The 26,901-nt window shown below is 39.1% G+C and overlaps 1 protein-coding gene across 7 annotated transcripts in view; it reads right to left on the bottom strand.

The window, feature by feature from the left end:
- Window positions 1–1,985: 1,985 nt before the first annotated feature.
- TUNAR (transmembrane neural differentiation associated intracellular calcium regulator) overlaps window positions 1,986–26,901 on the bottom strand; it is a 146,230-nt gene continuing 121,314 nt past the window's right edge. For 6 of the 7 annotated variants that reach the window (XM_090141574.1, XM_090141571.1, XM_090141570.1 and 3 more), the window contains one exon: window positions 1,986–2,421. In XM_090141574.1, coding sequence (XP_089997700.1) covers window positions 2,236–2,421 — 186 coding nt within the window. In that variant the 3' untranslated portion in view covers window positions 1,986–2,235. Of the gene's footprint in view, window positions 2,422–25,029; window positions 25,092–26,901 lie in introns of those variants that run through there. The other variant, XM_090141568.1, reaches the window with a different exon arrangement.

Below are 26,901 nucleotides of genomic sequence, written 5' to 3'. Positions count from 1 at the left end.
TCAAAAAAGAAAGCTACAAGATGGAAGCAACTGTATTTTAGCCATTTTCTTCTTATTCAGGCTATCCAAAATGCAGAATTTTTCTAATTCTCTAGAATTATTCAATAAAATGACAAAAAACAAACAACAAAGCCAACCAAAAAAAAAAAAACAAAAAAGAAAAACCAACAAAAAAACATGCAAACAGACAAACCAAAAAAACTCCTGAAAAAAATATCAGCCTCATTCACTTCTACTGAACAGTGCCACTAAAGTTTCTCATTCTTCCCAATACCCTTGGCTCTACCTGCAGAGTGCAGCCACAACGAAAGTTTCTTCAACCACCCTACACCTGACACCTTCTGTCTGCACTGCTCTCTGCTTTTTCAAATCTCACTTCTCTCACTCTGTCATTTTTTTCCATAAATATGAAATTATTTTTGCTCTTTCTTCCTTCAGTCTTCATATTGGATTTCATTTTAATTTACTCACTGACCTTTTCCCTTCTCCTGATGGTTTGTTATCGACTGTGTGATACACCAGAGACTAAATACCTTTTTTATGAGAGTCTCCCTGAGGCTTTCCCAGGCTTGCTTTTATTTTATCTTACAGTGAAGTTGTGTATTTGTGAAATCAGTCCCAGCCACCTGGAACCCAGCAAGAGGCTCATTACTGGTTCCAGAGGCACAGGGTTGATCACTATAATTCCCGAGACTTATATATTCCCGAGGAAGAGTCTTTTAACAGCACCAACTGACTTCAACAGCAATCTCTCTTGTTCATCTGAGGACATAATTCAAGTCACAAGTCAGCAAACAAGTAATTGATATTTATTTTTTTTTTTTCAGAAAACATGTCAGAGTTAATGGGGAGCTACTTAGGCAACTTGAGGCAGAGTTGAGATCTCATATTTTTAGTGCTTCATACGCTGACAGGTACTGAATTCTGACACAAAATGATGATCATCCCCTGTATATTCCTGCCAAAAACACAAATCAGAAAATTTCACTGCACTGATACCATTTAAATCACAGGTCAGAGAAATGTATGTGAAGGGTTAATCATCCTCCCATTTGAAATTCACCCTGTGTTTACAAACTAGATTTCTCATAAGCTCCTCTCTACAGGCTCTTTACATTTCTCTTTCCAACCACATAACTGCATTTGCCTCTCTCACTACAAGCCCTTAGAGAGTGCGACCAGATTCTGAAAGCCATAAATTCTGTGAATTTTGTAATACCTTGAGAGATGCCTCAAAATTCCTTCCATTCACTTTTTGTTTCAAACTATAAATAGAACCTTCTTTCTGCAACCAGTCTCCAAAGGTCACCTTACGATGTTTTGCTATTTCCCGTATTAGGCAGCAATGCTTTTCAGCTGACATTCCAACTTCAAGTCATGCATATGAGCATGATGTGAGCTTGCTGCAGACTACACTGAGAGGGCTGCAAACAAGCTTACTGTATAATTGTTGAGAAGAATATCATCCATTGTCAAAAAGGGCACTTCATCCAACAAAATCTAGCTGCATGAATACAAGTGTCACCAAATATTTGGTTCATGCTAAAAATATAGCACATTTATTAAAAATATATATTTATAAACATTGGTATGAACAGACACAGATATTAAGCAAATGAGAAATTTAAAATAACCACATACCGTATTTCTCCAAACATCTTATCAGTTTTAGGCAGATCTTGCTCAATAGAGTTGTTTTTTTTTTCATGATTGCACCATATGTTCATTCTAAACAAAAAGCTTGTCAGATTCGATGTAAGTAAAAGCATAAACCAAGAGAGAAAATAACATTTGACCTAATGGACACGTGATCTGTGCTATGCAGCTATCTTAGAGTTCCATCTTTGCAGGTATACAGTATACATTTTTAATTGTATATAGTGTACAGTTTCTTTTTTTTTTTTCTTTTTTTTTTCCTTTTTAAATTGTGTTAAAACAACATAACCCAGGTGGATTTCTTCAAAGCTACCACTTACATAATTGCAGTCATGTTTCCCCCACACCGAAAACCAAAGCGAAAGGAAGAGGGCAGGACAGAAGAGTTTAGCTTGTTACTGCGTGAAGAAGTCTTGTTAAATTAATTGTGCTTCAGCCTTCGCTGCCTGCAGGCAGTGCTTTTATGATGTGTTAATATAATACAGAGTCAATTCTGATTAAACAACTTGTCAATAGTCAGCAATGTTTGTTGTCACTCTTAATGGCCGTTTTATCTGTTCTATTTGCATGCCTGCTAGTTTACAACGTTGTGTAAATGTACACAAAAATGATCACAATGAGGTTTAGAATTGTCCCAATAATTCCAAGCATTGCCAAGATGGTTTCTTCTTTGCTTTCCTTTTCTTGACTGCCTTTATCTTCTTCATTTCCACTAGTGATTACCATCTTGGTGGCCAGTTTCTTTATCCTCCCCTTCAGGATAATCTAGAATTAGGAAGAAAAATATCAGAACACAGAGTTAGGTTGTTTTTCTGAGCTTATATAAATGATGGAGGAAACTGCAGGATTTTTGCCTCTTAACACTGTGCATTAAGAATTCAATTTAAAGTTTAAAATTTTTTTCTAGCTATTTAGTAAATGCTTAATTAAGTGATAGTTCAGCTGGCCTGGAGATTTCTTATAACCCTCCAAAATGCCCTCTGCTTATCTGCTAGCCATCATTTACAGCATTGATCACTCATCTGCAACATTGCTATGAAGCTGGTTAGAAGTGTTCCACTGAGATGTGACTTCCACCTGTGTCAGTGGGAACTTGGTTTGCGTTAGGAATGTAGGAGACACTGGAAAGTTGCAGAAAGCCTGAATTCACACCTCGGTACCAAGGACTGAATGAGTGAGAGAAACAGAAATGGGAAGAACTTTTTTCCTTTTTTATAGGAAAAACTACCAAAGACAAAGATATTTTGTCTTCTGACAAGAAGTAAGACAGCAGTGACTTCCCTCTTAATAATTCAAAATAACAGCAAAACCAGAATAACATCCATCGTGGCTTTTATTTTCTTCATTCTTAATGTACGATGAAAAGTTCCTTGCAGTGCAGTGAGCTGAGAGGTATCGATCTGCCTGCAGGGAGGATACAGCCATTTCCTAAGCAGCAGCTCTAGCATGTGAACTGCTCACAAAAGAAAATCCTTCAGTTCTGGGACCAGCCCTGACTTTGGGCACTGCTGGAGCTCCCTTGGCGTGCCAGCCAGGTAATGAGACCTGGGTAAATGTTTGATCTTCAAATTAGAAATGGATAAATTCTATTCATCTGTGCTTACATCTATCTAACGCAATTCAGATGCAGCTAGAAAACCAGACTGCCCCAGAAAACTGAAGCAGGCTGGCTGTTTTCCCAAAGCATACTGATCAGCCAACAGCTGAGCTTGGGCTGTGTCCTACTGTTATCTCTGTGGCTGCCCACCACATCCTGTGACCTTCCTGCTGCTGCTGCTAGCCATGGCAGGAGGCAGCAAAAGCTTCCCCAAACAGCTCCTGCCCACAGGAGGGTGTTGGTTGGAGAAGAAAGGAGAGACAACCTCTTCTCTTACTCCTCCAGCAGCTAACCTGTGGATCAAAGCTGCTGGACTCCACTCAGCTTGGGCAGGCAGAGAAAAGAGAGCTGTCAGGAACAGGCAAATACCCCCCCAGCATCACAATTTGGGAACTCAGTTGTGCAGCCCGAGCAATGTCCTTGTTCATGCAGATGTGGTGCAGCAAAGTACCATAAGGATGGAAAGGTCTGGAAGAGTAGAACTCTCTCAACAGAGAGACTAAGAGGAAAGAAAAAGAGAGTCCAGACAAAACAATGTGTTTGTTTTGTCTGCCAGTTGTTCATATATAGGGCAGCAACTGCTGCTGACATCCTTGAAAGGACTGAAATCTCAGCAGGTACTGATGATGTACAGGTGATTAGCGGTGAGTAAGGCAGGAGTGGGGGTCTGCGGAGGTGCCACCAGCCCTTACACTTATGCTTATATTAGCATTTACGTGCTTTGCCTTGACGTCACCAAGTGATTCAGCAGAAAATGAGGCATTGGTAACCTGGATGTACCCAGAGCAAAGCTGTGACTTCTCCTAGAGGGATGCTGCACCAGACATCAGAATGCTCTCATCTTACAGGTCTGCTGCTAATCTAACCCAGAAGGGCAAAGCTTCAGGGGCACTGGCACCTCCCTGGGCATGCTGGCTCCTGGTTCCCTCCCAGCCCTCACAAACTGCTCCCCATGTTCTTCCAGCCACTCTCAATTGCAACTCTTCCTGTTGGACCTCCTTTAGCAACAGATGGGCCTTGCCATATTTGCCCTCAGCTGGCTCCTGGAGGAGCCCCAGTGTTCCACTTCTTGCTAAGTTCTGCTTTGCACCTAGCAGGTACTTCCCCTGACTATGGAATTGCCACGGCACAATCAGTGATACCTAGACAGTAAAGCTGGCTCTGGGAAGCCCCAGGAGAGTTCCTATGAAAGCCATTTACACTAACCTCACAACCCAAGGCATTGAGTCTTCATGGCAGCAGACCACAAACACACATCCCTAACTGTACCACAGTCAAGCGTGCTCTTTTCAGAAGCCAAGATGTGGTTCCTCTAGTCAAATATCTGCATTTCACTATTTGTTTGAAAAATCAAGAGGAATCACGAATACAATCAGAATACATCCCAAGCCTCAAACAAGAGGATTTGAAGAGGTATTTGTATGCTGTCTGAAATTCTGCAGACAGGTTCCTACTGAGCTAAGCACTATTCATTCAGCACCTCCAGCTCTTGTAGAAACACAATGACAGCCAAGCATCCTGTGAGTCAAGCCCTTCAAGCTCTGAAAAAAGCCAGAGAAGATACACTGATTAATTCATAGGTCTGCCTGTATCCTATGGTTTGGGCAGAGTCAACCACTCAACCTCAGCTGGGGTGGATTTCCACACACCCTGAACTGACCAATATGGGTCGGACATGGCATATACACTACATATGCTCAATAATTCTGTTTCTGGGATTGATGTGAGCAGAAGCAGCTGGAGGGCATCAAAACCCCTAGTACGAGCAACTCATCTTTTCCTAATAAATTCGAAGTGTGCAGCATGCAATTAAAATGTCAAACTCTTTCCTGCAGGACACTGCAAATCCTGAAATTAATGTAAATCTTAAAAGTAGCTAAATAATTCACAAAGGAATAAGTACATCAAAGACTATAAGATATAAAGAAAAGCCCTCTGGCTTAGGAAGTCCTTGGAAGCTGCAAAAGTATTCTGGGGAAGTACCACCAGATCCTTGCCTTTTTATTAAAATCTTTCCCATGTACACGCTGCTGGCAGCTACAATAGAGAGGTCACCAGGCTGCACAATCTCTAAGCTGAGGTCATGCAATCATTTTTCTGTTCACTGCATGTTCTAATAATCAGCGAGGAGATACTGAGTTTCCTTGGAGGAATTGCTCCAGTGTGAATACACTTCTTGCTATTTCATGCCTCACCTGCGCTATGGGAGACTACAGTGGGCTTGGTATTAGGAGGTGCTTAACGTTCCAACAGGACAAGACTGGGACCAAATACAATTATATTATTACTTTGCCAAATATAGAACTGTTGAATCAAGGTAAGCTTTGACTTTGAACTGTAAGGAGACTAGAATCAAAATTACTTTTCCACATTTATGGAGTGACCTTGGGAGACAAGGAATGCTCTCCTGATGCCAGACTCAAGCCTTTAACCTTCACAAATCTTGTACTCAGAGAGGAATTTCTGTTGGCTGCATCTTGCAGGTGTTTTTTGCTACAGGGAAAACAGTTCCTGACATTTTTAATATAATGTCCCTAATTAATGAAAAAAAAATCAAAATCTTTTCGCTTTCTAGGCATCTTTTTCAGCCTTTGTTATTCTCCTATGGAAACTGATTTCATTTATTTGACATTGTTTCATGTTTTAAGATTCTTATGACACATTGCTCCTTTTATATTTTTTCTTATGTGACTTCATGCTTGTCAGAAACACTCCTTTTCCTTGCCCAGAAATGCTGATTAATATAGAATGTGTAAAAAGCACTAGATATACCATTTCTTTAATAATGATCTTTCTTATTAAGTAGAACTTCATTAGGTAAGTGACCTCTTGCCTCACCAAAATGAATGTGCTCCCTATACCACTTTGCAAGATTCATCATTAAGCTGGTATCAGCTTTTCAAAAAGATATATAGTCTGTAGAGATATACATGAAAAGTTATTTATTCCATGTATTTTGCTTTGCACAGTGGCAAGGACAGTTCAGCAGTTAGAACACTTCTCTGATATTCACCTCTTTGAACAACTATTGACTTTGTACATATCTAGGGGATCTTGATCTTCCTCTGCCTCAGTTTCTAATCTGTGGGATTCTTTCAAGAATAGCCCAGTCTATGCTGGGAAATGACTCATAGAAACAGCAGTGCCTCTCAGAACGGGGAGATGTTAACATGAACAATTTCAAATCTATGTTATAAGATACTCCCAATGCCATCTCCACAGAACCATAGGTCTCACTGCATGCTGATGTCATTGTAAGCAGTCCTGTGGACTAGACACAGCCTTTCTAGCAGGAGGAAATAACTCTTCCTTGTCTCCTCACCCGCAGCATGAACAGTTAGTGAGCTGAAAGTGATGGGGCAGCAGCAGGGCTTTGGAAATGGTGGCAGAGAGTGCATGTTTGTTATTTTACTGCAGTATATTTGTCAAGTTGAAGGTACAAAGCACATCCCTCGTGAGGTACCTGCCTGACATATCTGACAGCTTTTGAACATGCTGGCTCCTTGACTTGCTCTTGACAAAGTTTAGCAATCTGCAATCTCTTTGCTTGTAGGTCACTACTGAAAGAGTGCCCAGGATGCTGTGAGCTGCACAGCTGGGAGGAGCACAGCTCCCAGATATCAGAACAGGAGAGAAGGGTCTGCACTCTGCTTGGACCTGTGCTGGCCTGTATGATCCAGTGCCTTGACAAACAAGAATGGAAACTTCTGCAAAGCTCTAAGGGTCGGGTGCTGAGCAGCCTCCCTGCTCCACTCAGCCAAGCTACCTCCATTTACAGTAGCTGAGGAGCTGCCTTCTCATCTTCAGTCTAGCTTGAATATCATTGGGCACAAATTTTGTATTCTTAATACATAATCACGGACAATCACCAGCCAAACTGTTCTGATATTTAAACTTGTTTATAGTCCCCAGGCTATTAGTTGTGATGACATATTAACAGATAAGAGAGCTTTAATTTTCTGGGGATAGTTCCACCCTCTGGGGATAAGAAACACAGCAGAAACTTGTTTTGATTAGCAAACTGAAGGAGGCACAGAAATCATACAAAGCAGAGTGTGAATTTAGCTGCTGCTGGAGCTGCCACCTTCTGTTATTGCACACAGAAGCACCACAGTTACCAGTGGAGGAGAGGCTTAATCCCACTTGTGCAACACACACAGAGGAGTTTTATTCCTTTGCTCCCAACAAGTTCTTTTAACCTCCTTTTCCTCCAAGCACAGATGTGGGAAAGCTGTATGCTCACAGAATCATAAAGGTTGGAAAAGACCACTAATGTCATCTACTCCAAATGTCAGCCTATCTCCACCCACGTCCTCAGTGCCACATCTACACATTTTTTTAACACTTCCAGGGACAATGACTCAACCACCCCCCTGGTCAGCCTGTGCCAATACCTCACCACCCTTTCTGAGAAGAAATTTTTCCTAATATCCATCTTGATATCCAACTTAGATCCAACTTCAGCTCCCATCCTGGACAGCCACTGGGCAAGATGCTGAGCAGTGCATTCCAATGAGTGTTGCACTGCTGCAGTGGGAGGAAGGCAAAGCCAGCAGAAACATTTGTGAGCATCAGCAGCCCTGGGATCCTTTTTCTCATAAGGATTACACTGCCATATTCTCACTTCTGTGATGACTTTGTACCCACATACAGTCCTTGTGACATCTTGAACTGGATCAGTCCTCTCCTAACTTTCACTCACAGACTATGCTGTTAGCTGCCAGTCATGATACTGCTCAGAGAGGTATCAGCAGCTGCAGGAGCACCCATCTGCACTTATTTGCAGAGCTGGATTTTACAGAACTGAAAGACATCATTTGAATGCAAGATAAAGCTGAGGGAAGGAAAAGCAAGAGGGAGAAGCTCTCAGACCATTAAAAAAAGCTTCAAAAAAGTCCCTTCAGCCAGAGCAGTCTGCACAGACAGTGCATTATGTATAACAGCAGATGAATCAAAGTGAGACGAGCAGAAGCTAATACCGAGCAGCAATCAGAATAACTTAGAAAAGCAGAGACCTGTCCAAAAGAAAAGGGAGGGGAGGCAAGGAAAGGTGCCCAGGGAGAGGTGTTTCTTGCGGAGAAAAAAAAGATCAGAAAAAGCAGAAATGTGAGCCCAGTTCAATAACATCTCCTCAACAGTGAGCACAGAAACCAGTGTCTACAGCTAACAGACGTCTCAGCGGAGAGAGGAGAAGCACTTCTGTAGTGTTCCAGCAGGAAAGCAAACCTACGTCATCCTGCTGCTGTGCTGGCAGGTTTCAGGCAGTGGGAAATACGTGCTATTTATAGCTTCATAGCCACAATATCTCCAAGGGCCTCAGCAGTGTCAGACCTCCTCTCCGATAACGGAGGGCACTCCAGAACAGTGAGGTTTATCTGAGAGCGAAGAATTCAAAGCAGCAATGTATTACAGGGCTCACCCTAGACCCCACTGTGGGTAAGGTCCCATAGATGCTCTGGCAGCTGTTTTTGTCCCCCAGGCAGCTAAGGGGCTCAGAAGAGGTGGAGGATTTGCCTTCCCTCTCCTTTCTTCTTCTCATTTGTGTCTGAGAGCATGCATCACCCTGTCGTGCTCAGGATATCTAAGCTCTATTATAAAGAGACTGGATATTTTGAATATAAGCATCTCTATCTCAGAAATGAAGCTACAGTTTATATCAGAATAATTATCCTTAAACACCAAGCTACTGCTGCAGACTCCCATTTAATGCCTCTGCACAGAGACTTCTAACAACAGATTCACAAATAGCCTTCAGCTCCACCTGCAGCAAGGATTAATGAGGCATCATGAGTCCTAGTTTGTGAAAGAAACAAAACTGATCAAAGGCCACCCTTCAACCTAAGCCCTCTCCCCTTTGATATAAGATGCCCTATGAAAAACAAATGATTATTGATCAAAACCAGCAAGCTACTTAAATTAGAAGAGGAAGCATATATGATTCAAATTCCAAATTTCACAAACCCAGAGATGATGAATTTTCTGGGTTGGCCCAAGTAGTGGTTAAGTTTCTGCATAATTCTCATTGATTTAGAGTGGCTTATTTCTTGTTCACAATCCATTTTTCTGATGCACAGCACTTGCTTGGTTACTTGGTGCTAATGCTCAGAAGCATTTCATTCTCAGTTGGCATCACAGCATATTTGTCATTTTCATCCTTTAAATACTTGGTATTTCTTTTCAGATTTCTTGAGTCAAAAGAGTATTTCATCCCTTCTACTATTCTGGTAGTCAACCCTGATACCCTCTATTAGCAGTAAGAATGGGAGAACGATGGGAATTATGCTTATTTTTTTACATGAATCTTTCTACAAGGAATGCAAATGTACTGGTTCTAAAAAACAACCAACAATGCTTGTGCTCCAGTTTCAAACAATTTATTGCTCTGCTGTTTGCAGCTACTGTGAAGGCCTATGTCCCTGGAGGCATGTGGGTGCAAAACTGCGCTCAACTTGCTGGTGCAGCATGGAGCTGGAGCTAAGTGCTGTGTCTCCAGGACAGCACAGAGCACTTAGTGCTGAAACATAAAGGTTGCATATTGTGAATATCGTGATGGAGAACAGATCCTTCATGTCCCAGATTCATCTAGCACCTGCTTAGCCCCGTCTTTCAGAGTCCAAAGGGTTCCTTCCCCTGAAGAAGTAGCTTCAGTGGGGAAGGAGAAGAGAAGACAAACATCATCACCACCAGGTCTTTGGTGCCTCACAACTGGCTGCTTCTCTATCCTCAGGACTGAGCTAGTCACAGTGCTCGCTTTCCAGGACTGCTGTATAGGATTTCTGGTATAGACCAAACAGCTGTGGTATAAGTGATTTAATAAGCATAGCCAGACCTAAGCCCAGCTAACCAGATGTCCCCTTGCCATTAGCTGATGCCAAACATACACAGCACAAACATACAGTAATGCTCTGTACCTAACTAGAGTCCAAAGATCTGCAGGTAAAGGACTTTCTCTGCCAGAGGAAACATCTTTGGGTTTAATGTACCTTCATGGATTCTTTTCTCTAATTTTGTCTAATTACTTTCTGAATTCACATCAGCTTCTTGTTTTCTATACAGTGTCCTCTAGCAACGAGCTCAGAAGGTAATTAAGGAACATCTGAAAAATTATTCACTTATTTAAACCTGCTACTTGATTCCTAACAATGTAATTTGAGACAGTGCGTAATTGTATTTTAGATTGCAAACCACCTGGCATACTGTAAATCTCCTACCATATCCCTGTAGTCATCTTTTCGGTAGGCTGAAAAATCCTATTCTAGTTGTTCCTTACACAAAATCAATACCATGGTTTTGGTTATCTTTCTTGCCTTCTGCAGTGATGCTAAGGAGTTTTTGAGTAACAGAGGACAAAATCCCTTCTTTGGATTCTTTCATTACCAAGAAGCTTGTGTGCTATGCACTCTGAAGATGTGTTGTCCTTACTCCAAAGATTTTATCATTTATATAGACCAAATCTGGTAGAGGGGGCACTTTTCATTCAAAGAAAAAATAAGAAAAAAAAATAAAAAACACAAGAGGGATGGGAGACAAAAGAAGGTTAACATCTCTTCCTTCTGCACCCCTGAAACTATCACAGAATAAAGATTTGAAGTCAGATCTCTCAGTCCTTTGCACATCTTTCCTGAGCTTAAAAAAGAACTTCTGAACACTACAGCGACCATCCCTGGATGTTGGTTATACACTATGGGTATCAATTCAGGTCAGGTCAGAGGACTCTTTGATTCCTAACTTTGAATAGTTTTGTTTGGCAACGTTCATTCTTATTACTGTGTATTCTGAGAAAGGGAAAAACAAAAACAAAAAACAAAAAACAAAAACACCTGTTAAAAACCTTAAAATTGGTATCTTTGCCCAGATAAAAATGTCATTAACTGAAACAGCTTGATGAATTATGTGTTAAAGAATCTCTTTCCATCATTTTAGACCTCAGCACTTAATTTTCTACTTCAAAGGAACCTGCAGGGTTCTCTTTTAGGAGGAAAAAAAAGTTGAGACCCTGTAAAAGGAAAGATACAATACTCAAGTATCAGTGAAAAACTGGTCTCCCCCACCTGCCAGAAGGCACACAACCTCTGTCATAAGAAATTTGAAGAGCTGCCCTCACGCTGCTGCATGCTGGAATGGAAACAGAGCTGCTTCAGAAGACATTTAAGAAATATTACAAGGAGGAAAAGTTATGCACATTTATCTTTCTTTGGCTATACATTATCTCTAAATTCTGCCAAGACCAGGAGATAATTTGTCTTATAATGGATCAAACTACCCTGAGGATTAGTTCTTCAAAATGGAGCTCAGAAGTGTCTCCTCCTTAAAAAACAAACATGCACCGGAAGAGCATCCAAAACCTTGAGGAATATAAAACATGGGCTTCCATAGAAAAGAGCGGTTAGTTTGTGGGTCTAGAAAGTCTACACCATTTTTGCTCCAGGTTATGTTTTATTCAAAAATTATGTACAGCTATTTTAAAGGACACGAAATAACTCTAGCCAGTTGACACTCTCATTCAAGAAAGTTGTATTATTTTTATTTACACATATAACTTCCTAAGATGGGAACTGTTTGGTCTGATGTTGCGTTAGCCTCAGGGAAAATATTTTTTGGAAAAAATTACCCAACTTTCCTGGTTACAGAAATATTGTTTGGAAACTGATAATTATTTTAGCCACATTTAAATCTGCTAAGTGTATATGTGTAATACATGAGTATCTTCAGATTTTAGGCAAGGAGCACACTGGCAATTTTACTGCAACTGAGATAGCCTGGTATCAGTAATGAAGAATGTGCTATACATCTGAAAATGTACTCGGTTTTAATTGATATGTTTGACAAAATAAATTACATTTATTGTATTTTTTCCTATTTATTTAATCTCTCTGCTTAAACAATCCATGCAAAACTTTTGAAATGAGTTTCAAATGACAGCTGAAATGACATTGATGGTTGACAACAAGAAAGTTTGAATAACAAAATGCTGCGTTTGCTTTTCAAAAATAAACAAATTGTGTAATAAATTTGCAAAGATCAGTCAAAAAAGACACAATTAAAGGTGATCCAGCATGGAGTCAGCCCCCTTCTGTTTGTGTATTGCCAAGCAGTTTTTAACTAACCACTGTACTATTCACCAAACATCAGATTCATTCAGTGTACTGTGCATTTGCCATAGGAGAGGAGAGAAAAAGGCTTTTGTTTGCAGAATTCTTCATTATTTTTAATGAAGAACAAAAAATTGGCTGGAGAGTGCAAAAAGGTGCAGCAGTCCTTTGTCTACAGAAGTGAGATGCTGCCCTGAGGAAGGGGGACAACTCCCTAACACCACTGACAACACTGCACAGTGGTTCTGTGCACTTCATTTTCTATGAGCCTACCTTGTGCCCAAGGACTTAAATATCTGCAGCAGAGAACACTGGCCATTGCAGTGGAAACTCATGACCTCATGCAGTATGTGAGTTTTTAGAGTTAGTACTCTAAAAAAATAAAATTGGGCTCTTACAATTACAGATACTTGTAATCTTGTCTTATCTGCTGTATGTTACCATGTGTACAAGAGAGAAATAATACCTAGAATTGTTATTAAGACACTATGACGGTAACTAAGTCAGTGTTTGCATGCAGCAAGGACCTGCAATGTGGAAAACCATGGAATGCCCCAGCGGGAAATAGTTTTGCCTTCACAGCAAAATTTGAGCTATGCATCGAACAGCAAAAAGTAAATCAGGTATTGAACTCACAAACTGTGTCATCTATTCTGCACACCATGCGAGACTCCAGTCCTGTGCAAAAATAGCCTTTGACTGATGTACCTGTGCAAGGTGGCAAATTAATGGAGTTGGGACAATTTTACTTGCAGCATTTCTTAGTTTCAAGTGCTGAGCTGTGCAACCTTGATAATGTTCTTTTCACATAGTGTTTTGTGTGTTATTATTACCTATCTCAGCCCTAACTTAAAAATAGAGCACTTTTCTATTGAATACCCCTTTTAGGACACATTTGGAGCTAACACTTGAAGGTGCCGATGACCTGCCATTCAGGCTATTGGCTCTGTGACAACAGACACCATCTGAAACTCTGAAAATTTCAAAACTTTCCAAGTTTTAGAGTAGGTATTCCAAAAGTGAGGCAACAGAAAATCCCTGGCTGCTTTTAAAATGTTAGAATTAATTTTGATAAAAAAAAACGTTATTGGAAGAAGCTAGTTTCTAAAACAAAGTTAGCAAAGTAGGATAGCACTCCAGGCAAACAACTCCCACTCCTTTTATCATCATCATTAGTCATTTTTATTGCAGCAGCATGCGGCAACCCCTGCTGACGTCTGGGCTAGAAACCAGACAAAGACAGTAAGAATGATCCTTAGCCCAATCAGATTCCAAAATTACAACAGAACGATGTATGGGAAGGTGGGGGAAAAAGAGCAGAAGGTTGAAGTAATTTGCTGAAGGTCAACCTACACATTCTCAGGAGGCCCAGGGACTGACCTGTGGGAATAGCTCTCCCTTTGTCTTGCAACAAGAGTGAGAATGGTGTGAAAGAGAGGTGAATACCTCTTTTACTAAGATCCTGGAGAAACCTCCTAGCTGTGCAACTCCCTGCACAGCTGGGAAAACACAAGCAAGGTGAAAGCTCATCTCCAAATGGCCAGCTCTCTAGCACAACAGACAAGTGAGATTCAGGACAGAAAATGTCATGATTAACTTGCCCAGTGCTTGGCCAGCACCGTAAGGATGGGCACTAAAGAAAGAAGCAGCACTTCATTTATTTTGTGTGATATAACATAGAATAATAAAATGGCTGATATGTGGAAGGAATCCTGGAGTCATTTGGTCCCAATTCACTGCTCAAGCAGGGACACCTAGAGATGGCTATTCAGGAACACTCAAATAGAATTTGTCTTGATGTCCATCAAAGGAAAACATAGCAAAATAATTACATTTATCTCCCTAAATCCTTAAGAAGAATTACCAATGTGCAATCAAGTATTCTTACTGCAAGAAAGCAATAAAATATTTTCAGTTTTGTGTGTGGTTATATTCTTGAAGATTTTTGAACATCTCCAAGAATGGAGACTCCACAGCTTCTCGAGGCAGCCTCTGTCAGTGATTGATTGCCCTCATAGCAAAAACATGTTTCCTGACATTCAGAGATTTCCATTTTTCAGCAAAGGATGTCACCTTCTGTATGCAGCAAAACCATCTGTATTTTTTAATTATATTTTTTTTGCTTGAGCTAATTCCTATTTGTATTAAAAAGTTACAAATGATCTAGCTATAGATTTGAAGAGATTATTTGCATATGTCTTCTGTACAGTATGTATAACCATCTGTGTTATTTCCCTGTCTGAAGTGAATACTGTACTATGTAAGGAGCATGTCTGGAAAGCTAATATAATGCAGCATACACATCATGTTGCCTCAAGGTCATGATAAATTCTATCTGTTTATGTGATGCATTCTGACATACTCTAATGTAGTGCCACTAATTTAAAACAATGACCATATGAAAAGTGAATAAAATTGAAAACACAGCCACACATAAAACTGAAAATATTTCACTGCTCTCTAACAGTGTATATGGTAGCATCTCCTCTCTTGAAGATTTAGGGAAATAAACATATATTTTACTATATTTTTCTTTGGTGGACACTAAACCAAGTTCTATTCCCAAAACCTTAAGTAAAATCATTCTTAAGAGGAAATATAATATTTATTTATGTTCCTAGAACTGAGAGTCAAGTTTAGCCCTATTTTTTGACATTTAATAGAGTCCTTAAAGACACTGCTTGCAATAAAGAGGCTGCTGATAATAAGTAAAATATTTCTAGTACATAAATTGTACAAAATTAGTCACTGGAAACAATTGTAAGTCCCACAGTCCATGTAAAGTACAGTGAGCCTACTAAGTCCCATTGAACTGCTGTGATAAGTAAATGAAGAGCAACATAGCTAAGAAACAGAGGTTTGGTAAATCTCAATTTTCAAAATCAAGTGTTTCAAAATGAAGAATCTTCTATTCACACAGAACTGTTTTTATTCTAACAACTGTTATGCCACACCTATAGGACTGATGCTTTTCAGTTAAGATACTTTACTAACATTTGTAATGTATCTGTTTGGCTCTACTTGTATTTTTAAAAGCCAGATGGTCCTGGAAGATGATGTTTATCCACATTTCTTCCCATTTCATGCTATAAGAAAATGTCAATGTATACTGGGATAAGGTGGCTGGAGCAATGAGAGTGCCAGCAAAAAAAAAACCTTGTGGCCAGAGACCAGCTAAAACCCAAGGAAGCTGGCAGCTCTGCTGTGGAACAACATTCTTCAGGTTTTGGTGGAAGGATGGACTTTCACTCACAAAGCAAAACTGGGAAATGAGCACTAATCATATATTCAAATATTTCCTGCTCACAGCATAAGGAAGTACTAGGGATAGAAAAAGATGTACAAGACTCGAAAAATTATATATCTGGAAGTAAATGCTAAAATAACAACATTAAAAACAAACAGTCTTCCTCTTAATACAAGCAAGCAAGCAAACAAACAAACAAAAAAAAAACCAGAAAACCAAAACAAATGAACAAAGAAAAAAACGTGTAAAACAACTAGGACCAAATATCTCCAAAGGCCATTTGAGAATTAATTTAAAATACTGAAATAAATATTAGTTTCAACTGAAAATTGTGATCTGAATTTTTTTATACTGTAAGAAATTCATCTGGATTTCCTTCTCTAAGAAGGAAATAAATTGAACCCTCTTTGAAGTACAAAACAGTGCTGGTTCTATTATGGACTGAGAAATTATACATTCTATCACTCATGGATAGTGGTAAACATAATTGTCTGTACAGTACCCCAGTATTCCTAGACTTCAGAACCTGCCTATAACATAGATTGAACAGGCAGTTTTACTGACTAATGTAAAATGTGAAAATAAGACCACATGGTTGAAAACTTGAGTGCAAAATACCTTAAAATACAGAGCCACTCCACCACTCATCCAGGAAAAAACTGAGACAGAGTAAGATGAACACATTATTTAAAATTCTGGAGCTTCCCTGGCTTCAGGTAATCAAACTCTCTTTCTTGCTTTCCAAATCAATACCCTACCCTTTGGACCACATAGTCTCTCTGGACCATCTGGTTTAAACTGATGCAGTTCAGCTTCAGTTTATACCAGTTGAAGTCTTGCAGCATAAGCTTTTTAACAAGTCACTTTACAGCACCAACAATTTAATTCATCTTAACAGAAATACAGAAATAGAAACAGTAAAATGTCTTTTGACCTTTGCTGTTGGCTACAATCAAACCCATGCAATAAAAAGAACAGAGAGGAAATTTAGGACATATGCTCAAGATGATGAAAAAAATGTTTGGGCATGTAACACAGTACATTGAAGAAATCATTCAGGAACAATTCATCCTGCTGAAAATATTATTCCCATAAGGCTGCCAGGGTCAGTGTCATCTCAGATTATGCACTGTACAAATGTCAGCCATAAAAGAAGACCCACCCACAGGCCCTACACTCTTAGCAGGAGTCACTAAACACTAGCAATTGATCTGTAGCTCTGGAGACATCAAGGAGGAGCACATTAAAAAAAAAAAAAAAAAACTTTATTGGTTATCATTCGTATTATTTTGCTAAATAAGAAGACGTCAATGCAGTGTTAATCAATATCAGCGTTGAATGAAAATAAACTAACACAACTCAGAAAAAAATCCTCTTGATACAGAGGAAACCTTCATAAGATTCCCATTTGCTTGAAGTCGTTGTTTTCCAAAGACTTCCTAGCTAGCTAAAAGCATTTGTACAGGTCTGTCTAACTTAAGAATTCAAACTAAGTCCAATTATGTGTGTCCTATCAGTCCTGAACTACTCCCAAATGCCACTGACATGGTTAACATAGCTGACTCTTGTTCTTCTCATCCTCTAAAACCACTCTTTCATGTTGAACCTGGAAGCTATGCTGCACATCCTTTGGGTCTGACAGGGAATATCCCTTTGTCACCCAGAGACTTATTTCTGGTGAGTTCAGTATGGGCATTGCTTTGCTGCAACCACAAACAGGTCATTGTTACGCCTGGCTATGCATCTGAAGAACCTTTCAAGTTGCTGTCAGACATTAGAACCATACTTTTCAACTCCTTAGACTTCTAGATACTAAACACAGCCCAATAATTCATGTAGAAACTCTGTGAAGACACTGGTGACTGAAACACTGTCAGCTCTGGACTGAGGCACCGGTAGTTACAAATGAAATAGCCATGTCAAATAGTCCAGAGGAGAGAATTTTTTTTTTTTTTCTTAAGAGAAAGTGCATGACAATGTTATATAGCAAAATACCTCATGAATCAAAAGACATAACCATTTTTTGTCAAAAATTGGAGGACGTGAAAATTTACAACTCTACATTAATACAGAAATTATATTAGTTTTCCCACACTTTAAAAACCCCAGACAAAAGCTTAATGCTTCTGATATTTCTTTTTAAGTAGAAACTAAGATTTACACTAGACAAATTCCAATTTAAAATCTCCAAAGGGTTGACAGATGTGTCAAAGAAGAAAGGTTTCTCACATTATAATCTTGTGGGTTGATTTTAATAGTAAGCATTTTATTTTCAAAAGTCCAATATTTATATTCATTTTACTATTCAAAAATCTGTCTGTGGGGAAAAAAAAATCTGCCTGCATCTCAATTGCATTTGCTTATATTTTCTTGTCCATAGTTCATAGTTCTTTCTTTGAGTTGATTCCAATTCTTTCCTTTCTTTCCCAGGCCACTGGGGATTGCTTGGAGAGTGCAAGCCCGAGTAGGAATTAGCCACAGGCAGGGGTGCTGTAGGTAGCTTCAGAGCAAAAAGCACTGCTGCAGGTCCCTGTGTCTGGAGAGGAAAGGAAGACAGATACAGGCTGGTAGAGATCTTTCAAGAGAAATCTGAGGGCTTTACAACTCAGAGCTCTATTCAAGCCCCCACAGACAATCCAAGAAACAAGCTTTTTATGAAAACCCACTGGCAGTGTTTTACTCTGAATAGCACTTCTTGGACTACAAATGTCAAAAGTATCTCTGCAGTAATGCATTTGGAGGCTGGCCTTGGGAAAATTCTTCATAAATATCTGTCAGTAAGGCCGGGTAACTTCCCTCCTCTGATGAAGTCATCCACTCTGGTCACAGCTGCACTTCCCCTGGGGCTAAAGTAAACATTACTGAGGAGTAAAAGTGCACGACTTATAAATGCACAGCACTACACCACATGCAGGTATCTGCACGTAAATAAGAACAGAATAGATTTCTCATAAACATCTGCACACACACCATGCTCAGCCATCATGATGACTGTCACCCTCAACATGCTTCACAGCCAGATAGGGAGAAACTCTCCCACGCCACACATGCAACAACATCTTTTGTATATGCACCTCCTGACAGGTATAATTGCTAAATCTGCAAAAATGACTGCTTCTCATAAATGTCACACTGCATGGCCTCAAAAGCCATAATCCCTCCATTGGCACAAGTCTTTCTTGTTTCCTAATTCTTTATTTCTTGTAAATGCTAATATTTTCTTGTTGTCCTTTGTTATATTATTGTCCAAATTGTAGTGCTAGGACATTAGTAGGCTTCTCATCTAAGAGACATTTACATCTGCTTGGACTTAATTCTTTCATTATAATTTTACCTTCTATTTTTTAACAATGCCGTAAACAAGGTATCTGAAACCTCCCAAGCTTGGCTTATAAATTATTCCTGCTCCAACGTGCAGTCATTTATGGGCTACATCTCTGCTGCAGTCACAGTACTGCTGCACACTAAATTGAGCTCAAGTTAGCTCCAGCACAGCCAGGTGAGAGTAAGAGTCTCTCAGAGAGTACAAAGGGCCTGCATCTGTCTGAGCAGCAGCCACCATCCTGCAACAACTCTTAGATGCAACCCAAAGCCCACATCTGACCATCTTTCCTCTACCTGTTACTTAAAACCGCTGGACCGATACAGGCTGTGTGCATTTCTGTTGGCTTTTGTTACTCCAAAGCAGTAAAACAAAAAACAAAAAATGAAAGAGATTTTTGCGTAAAGAAAGCCAGAATCTGTTCATGGTTGCTATTATGGCAATCGTGTAGACCTTGCTATGGTGAAAGCAACCAACGGTGCAATCCTGTTGTGGGAAAAAACAGCGGCACAATTTTCACCAATTCCAACAGGAATTGGATCAGGCCTTAAATGCAAAAGTTGCTTGCACAAACAACAGTGTGCAAGCAAAACAAAAAAACAAAAAAACTACTTTTCATAACTGCTATTGAATATTTCAACACCATATCTTTATGTTAGTCCCAGAAAATGACCCACACATTGAGATTCTATCTCCAGTAGCCACAAAGAGGATCACATAGCAACAAAGATTCACAGAAAGCACCTTCCTTTTAGATGTCCTGATTTCACTCAGTAACAGCTTGTGCTGATAACAGCTCCTAAACTATTCAGCAGCATTGTTATCTATATAGCTTGCTCTGAAAGTAATGCCTCCTATTTATTTTAATGGAAACTACAACAGACACAAAGATCATAATAACAGTATTTAATAGAGCAAATTCTCAACTAAAACACATTATTTTTCAACATAGTCACCACCATTAGCTATGCATTTTCACCGGGGATGAACAAGACCCTGCATTTCACACTTGAAAATGTGCATGGCTGTCTGCAATGTGTCTTTCAAGCTGCTGTTGCCACTGTTGAAATGCAACACCAACCACCTCACTGCTTGCATTCACTGTTTGGTCCCCATAAACATTCAGCAAGTGTCAGTAAATGTTAATGGTACTAATTTTTTCTGCATGGAGCATGGAGGTATTCAATTCCACATCTTTGCCTGATACGCAATTCGACGTCAGATGACACTTTATCAGATTGTCCTTTTGCTGCCATCTGTTGTACGGCAAAAAAATGGAACAGAATATTGGTGAGAATGTTCAGCCTTTACTTTCATATCACTAACATGCACCTCTGATGTTGTGGGCAAACATAATAAAACAAGAAGGCATTACTTTTGTAGCAGCCCTCATTGACTGGGAAGACTTAAATACACCCATAGAGACATCAGCAAAGATCAGTGGCAAATGACCTTCACTGCAAAAAGCATGAAAGATGATCAAAGTGTTACACATTCATACAAAAAAATCAACATAAAAATCTATGAGTAATGCTAATAACTAGGATCAAGTACCTGGTAATTTAGCCAGTGAAACTAGCTACTGATCCTTGCCTACAGTTAAAAGAAATAACTACTACTGCTACCTTCCTGCCCACAGCTAAGCGGGGGACTGAGCTCCAGCTCCCTTCTTCACTTTCCATGTGTTCTTCAGGAGAACCAAAAGGTTTCCTAAGTGTTAATGGTCCTGCAGAAGCATACAGTGATGTATTTATTGTATTCAAAGTTATGTGGAAAAGCAGCAGCCTTGCATATTTGTGCTGTATCACCTATCAGCAGGCTAAGGAGGGCCAAATCCAGAGAGAGTTAAGCCAGTCAAGATAGATCAGTGAACATCAGCTGAAAGCACAGACATTGTTTGGCATATATCTTACACTGCCAGGAGAAGCAGTCAGTGAGCAATGCAGTGCTTGACCTGTCAGCATGATACAGAGCATTTACATAGCTTTTTACAAACATTAACAGATTAATCCTCACCTTGGGACACACAAGCAAGGTTCAGTGGCCCTGCTGAACAGATCTGGAAGCTGAATCATACAGTGATTGTAACCTGATTTCTGGGAGAACTCAGCAGCTTTACATGTTATATAAGCAGAATAAGGGATGAGACATTGCACCTCCAGACCGGGGAGACGTAGGTGTGAAGCAGATAGCAGCATCAGTCCAGCCATGTGTGTCTGCGGAGAACTGGTGCTATGGGGACAATCTGAAGGGCAGATTTTCTGGCTCCTAAATTCAGTCCAGCTGTGTCAGTATCCAGTAGGATGGTAGTGCTCACCCCAGCAGGGAGGACACATGTTCGTGTGCAATGCACTGTGGAAAAGTCCTACCTTGTTGCAAATCTCTTATGAAATCAACTATCCATAGCATTTTACCTCATTGCATTACAGTAGTTTCTATTTCTCAGTGCAGTAGCAGCTATCCTGTGCTAATGCTCATGTGAAAGTTGAGTCCTATGCACAGATCTTGGACTTAGCAGTGGGGAGTAGAGAGGATTTATAACAGATATAGGCTTCAAAACCATACTGACAGAGCTTGTAGACCAAGGCAGAAAGTGAGACATGGCAGTGGCTGGCAAAGACTAAAGAGCGGCTGTTTTGTTTAGCCACCCAGGATACATCATTTTTGCACACATCACTTATACAGTTGAGGGACCTGTTCTTAGCAGTGCCACCCAAGGCTGAGAAAGAATCCACTGTAAATCACAGGGGAGCAAAGATCAGGATCCTAGGGGAGCATGACAGACAACATAATCACAGTTGTGCTGAACTTGCACGTGGGATGGACGCATGCATCTTCAAGGGAGAGAGGCTCAGCTCATACATACTTGCAATGAACAGATGTACTCAGATACACTGTCGTGGGTATTAGGGATATGTGCCCACGTGGGCTGAGGTAGACACAGGAAGGGCCAAGGGAGGATGAGTCTGGACAGGCTCCTGATGAGGATGTGTGAGCAAGGAGTGTATGCTATTGGATTCTTAAGATACATGGTAACCCATGCAACTTTGTAAAAACACCTGGCATTTACCACTAAAGAACTGATGTCAAGAAGGTTGCCCTTGTTGTACAAAGGAAATTGCTTATTGATTCTATTTGCATCAGGTACTAATCCCTTGCTTAACCTGCAGGGATCAAGAAAGACTCTTTCTCTCTTCATGCAAAACTTGATTTCTGCAGGTGAACTGCATCTCCAGGTGAGGCTCCAGAGAAGGGCCATGGGTGGGAACGAGGAGTAAAGCAGGGTGCAGTGCAGTTTCTGATGCTAAAATCTCTATTGTCCAGTTGGTGTTCCTTCTGTGCAAACTCATATATATATTGAAATCCAGGTTAGAAACTGGAAAGGAATCTGACTGTAGGGTCTTCTTTATAATATCTGTCATGTCTGCTTTATTAATATTACTATTAATTATAAGAGCATAAAGCTTTAGTTATGCTTTTCGTCTGTCTCCTCTGGAGAAATACTGCATATGTAATTTGTGATCTTTTACTAGCTTTCTAAAATTCACTGAATAGGATTGAATTATTTTGTGTTGAGCATGCACGGATGGAGCAGATGGATCTTTGTGCATTAAACATCTTTTGCATTGATTTTGGGGCTGGAGTTGAGAACCACTAGAGCCAAAGATTCCAGCAATCCCTTACAATTCATTAAGAAAGTGCAAGGAAAAGATGCAAGAGCTGAGGAATCACAATTGGGAGTCGAAGTAATGGACCAACCTTTCCTCAGCAGACTCATATATAATAGTGCCATTAAAACCATCATAAAAAGGAAGGTACGTCGCATTTTTTCACACTCAGGATGCTCTCAGTGATATGACACATTAAAACACCCTGAGCATTGCAGGAAGTCATGTCAGAAACACTGTTCCCTTTATAACATGCACTGAGTTAACAATATCTCCGGGTGGCTTCATCATAATATAGATCGTTCATTTTCATAACAGTGTTTTGAGGAATCACAGAAGACATCCAGCTATGCTAAACTCCAGAGCACCTTGATGTAACAAAAAACAACTGCTTCTTAACCGAAACACAGGAATGCAGCATAAATAGAAATGACATTGGTGGAATGAATGGTTCTTCCAAAGGAAATCTTGGATTTCCAGCTTTGATAAATACAGATATAGAACAAGCACTGTTCAACAGCACAGAAACAGTATATGCTAAGTGTCTTGAGGTCATCCATTAACAACAACTTTCACAAATACTTTAAAATCTCTTCCAAAATCCTGTCTTTTACTAAGTATTTTACTGATTCTATAGTCAGTTTGTTGTTGTTGATGATGTTTTGCTATGAATATCTGAGCCAAAACTTTTCAACCAATTTTTGCTTTAGATGTAAAGTAAAAAACAAATCTCAACAATACACAGGCCACACATCTCAACAAAAAGCCTTGTCCTCTGCTTTCTGAGTCGAACAGCTTAAATGACTTGGTTTTAAAGCATTGAATTGGCCTTCCTTGAAGGAACTTTCTGATCCTCTTAACACATTTCTGCATCACCTCTCTTTGCAAAGCATTGTTAGGTTTTGGCACGTGTCAAAGTGAACTCCTTATTTTTCTTAACTACAACACAACAACTATATCACCTGAAGTAGAATGTGATGATTTTCAATATCTAATGTTATTCATCATAAAGTGATAAGTCCCAAATTTTTGGAAGTCAGAGGTGAAAGATATGCACTTCAATAATTTCCATATTAAGCAAGTAACAGACTATGCAAAGACTGTTTTCTAGTCACACCACTGCTTGCTGTCTAGCTTAAACAAGGAAGGGACAGGCACTGCCCCATTCTTTTTCTCAGAAAGAGCTGCAATAGACATTCTTGACTCAATTTGCAATCAAATTGCATCAATATCTACTGATCCCTTTAGCTAATCAACTTTTCTCACCAAGCCACTTCCTTTTGAGGATCTTATCCTGAACAAAAAATTTATGTATGAACATCTGTGGTAATTCTCTAATGTTTCTTAGCCAGCTAAAATCCACCTTTCCTGTCAATGTTCAAAAATTACCCTATCATAATCATTAGCTTTATTTTCCTCATCTATTAATGTTGCAGGAAATGTGTAAATATTGTAAACCCCATGCTCAAATCCTAAAAACTATTTGGATCCCTTAGACGCTGTCATTTTAAAAAGAATTATGGGACAAATGGAAAGTTCTTAAACATCTATGTGTTTGAAGTTAAAACACATCTTTATAGTTTAATATCCAAATCAAAATGCAAAATGTTTCTGTCCTAAATGGGAACGCCTTTCAGGATCTCTTTTATTGTATCTGCAGATGAGAATGAGGGCTGAGGTTGGCTGGGGATTACTGTGTGGACCCTTGCTACTGATGATAAGGGAATGCAGGTGCTCCTGCTGGCTGCCCTGTATTTAAATCTCATTCATTTACCAAGAGTCCTCAAAGCTATCATTAAATCCAGGCAGCATAAACAGATATATTCACATGTACACACCTTAGTCTACATGGGGTGTTTAGGACACTACTACTTAGAATTTGCTGTTTAATCTAGGATGCATTTCCCCCAAGTAGTAAACCAATTAAAGGCTACATTCAAACAGAACAGCTCAGGAGAGAAAAAAGAATTTTTCAGGACAACTGTCTCACACTGGAAAGGAAGTATGCATCAGTAATTCCCTTTCACATTTGATACTTCAACTAGTATTAACTTAAAAGTTCAAACGCAAGTCATTAAGCAAAAAATGAAGAAAATGAAGAACAACCTTGCAGGGACAGTGATGAACTGAGAATGAGGACATTTGGGTTCAGTTGAGAACTCTTCCCTGACAGTATAGCCCTGGGCAGTCTTTTGTTCCTCAGTTCCTTATCTATTTAATAAAGATATTAATACTCGACTAATTCTACTCCTTGCCTGCATGCACTTGGAAGGCCTCTCAAAGCCTTTTGTAGTAGAAACTACCTCCTCTGGTATCTGTAAAACTCACAGCATAATAGAGGCCTGTTTTTTATGGAAGATACAAAAATAGTTAAAAGAGGGAATTGCAATCAGAACTTACATCTACCATAGAGCTGGTAGGAACTGCTGTTCAGTATCAGCAATATAGGGCTATGCAATGGGTAGTGCTGAAGTTGGCCTTTCAGGGAGCTTGCAATTAAAGAGCTGACCTGTAAGAGACAATAAATATTGGGACAGCTGTGACAAATCTAGTATTATATATACGTATATATATATATATTTCCCTGAAAAAAAAAAAAAAAAAAAAAAGAAAAGAAAAGAAAAGAAAAAAGAAAAAGAAAAAAGAAATTTTAAATACTGCAATTCATCACTGAGAAAAACAGTTTTGGAATTTCCTATAATAAATATGAAAGAGTCTGAAAAACAATGCTGAAATGAAATGTGTTATATTTTTACACATATGAGTTTTCAGAGTTTTTTTTTAATAGCCTTGCCTTTTCAATTTCTTATCCTGGTTTCTGGAAAAGAATGATGCTGATCAATTGAAATTTCTCATTAGATGTATATATTTTTCCCGTGTTTATGTTTAAACAGTAGAACCTTAAGATTCAGATTTTTAAATTATTTTTGTGGGCCTAGCAAAACCTCAGATTTTTTCCTGGGTCTTGAATCAAAAACACTCAAGGCATTGCAGGTACAGGAACTTCTTGTGTGTTCTATTTTTCAAGTACTTTTTTATCAACTAGGAATAGTTGATGCAAATATGGAAAGTATTTCCATTACTCAGCATAACTGCCCTGATAATGTAGACACTTCAAGATCTAATTCACATAGGTTATCTAATGAAAGAGTTCTGTGGATTGAAATTAAATGCATATGTTTTCAACATCAGAGCCCTATTGGATAGTAATCCAAAAAGAAGGGAAATTACTTTCACTTCCTTTAGAATTCACAGACAACTAATTACAGCTGTTATATGACTGTTTAAAGTAAATGATGAAAAATGGCACTAAAGAAAGAGCTCTGTCCCCCCAGTACATCACTGATAGGAATGTCTGCTAAAAACAATGATCATCATGAACAAAGGCCTCTTTCTCAAAGCCACACCCCTCCCCCCCTTAGAAAAAAATCAAATCTTCATGCTGTGTATGTGTAGTTATTTTTGGGATTAATGAAACAAACCTACTGCTGCTTCAGAGTACTGGATAGATTTTAAAGGTTACTATTCTTGCATTTTCTAGTATTTTCATTTCTTCCATAATGCACAAGCTAGTGAAAAAAAAAAAAAAAAAAAAAAATTGTACACTGTATTCTAAAAATGGACTGCTTTTTACAATGTTCAGTGAAGGAAATATTACTTCTTATGTAATACATATCCTAATAATATAGACATTTATAAGCAGAAAATATTGTATGGTGTAAAAAAACTCACAAGTTCTAATGTCTCCTGTGACAATATAAATATCTATATTCTGTAGGAAGTTTGCTATAACTATCACTTCATCTTGCTTCTATATCCTGAAGATAAACATGTTTCTGGATCTAGTAAAGAGCTGAACGTGATGTATTAACTAAAAGAATGAAAATATGTAATGTAGTAGGTAGCTTGGTAAGTCTCCTTGTACTTAATAATAAGTGAATGCTTCTTTAGGTTCAGTGATAATTTAAATGATGTTTGTTTCTGATGAGTTTCCAGAGTTGTTGACAAGAATATCTATTAACAACATTAACAGAGTCGCATAAATAAATAAGGCAATGAATGTTTCTAGTAAAAATACACTCATCTTGGATTTAGAGACCACAAATAAAAGTAAACTTTGCACTTTCTGATAATTCTTCCCTAACCATGTGTCTGTACAGTTGTATGAACTTCACGAATGTAATTGACCTATTTTTCTTGTCCTAATTGCAAGACGAAAGGATACACATGGGTAAAACAAAAAATGATTTTGTTTAGAAGAGAAATACAAATTGTGCCTGAAGCCTAATAAATCTGTTGCCATGACAATCAAAGAGACT

Source organism: Phasianus colchicus, chromosome 5, assembly GCF_987193195.1.
Source record: "Phasianus colchicus chromosome 5, bPhaCol1.hap1.1, whole genome shotgun sequence".
NCBI lineage: Eukaryota > Metazoa > Chordata > Aves > Galliformes > Phasianidae > Phasianus > Phasianus colchicus.
The sequence above is the reverse complement of the archived record's forward strand: the minus strand, read 5'-3'. Positions and strand labels throughout refer to the sequence as shown.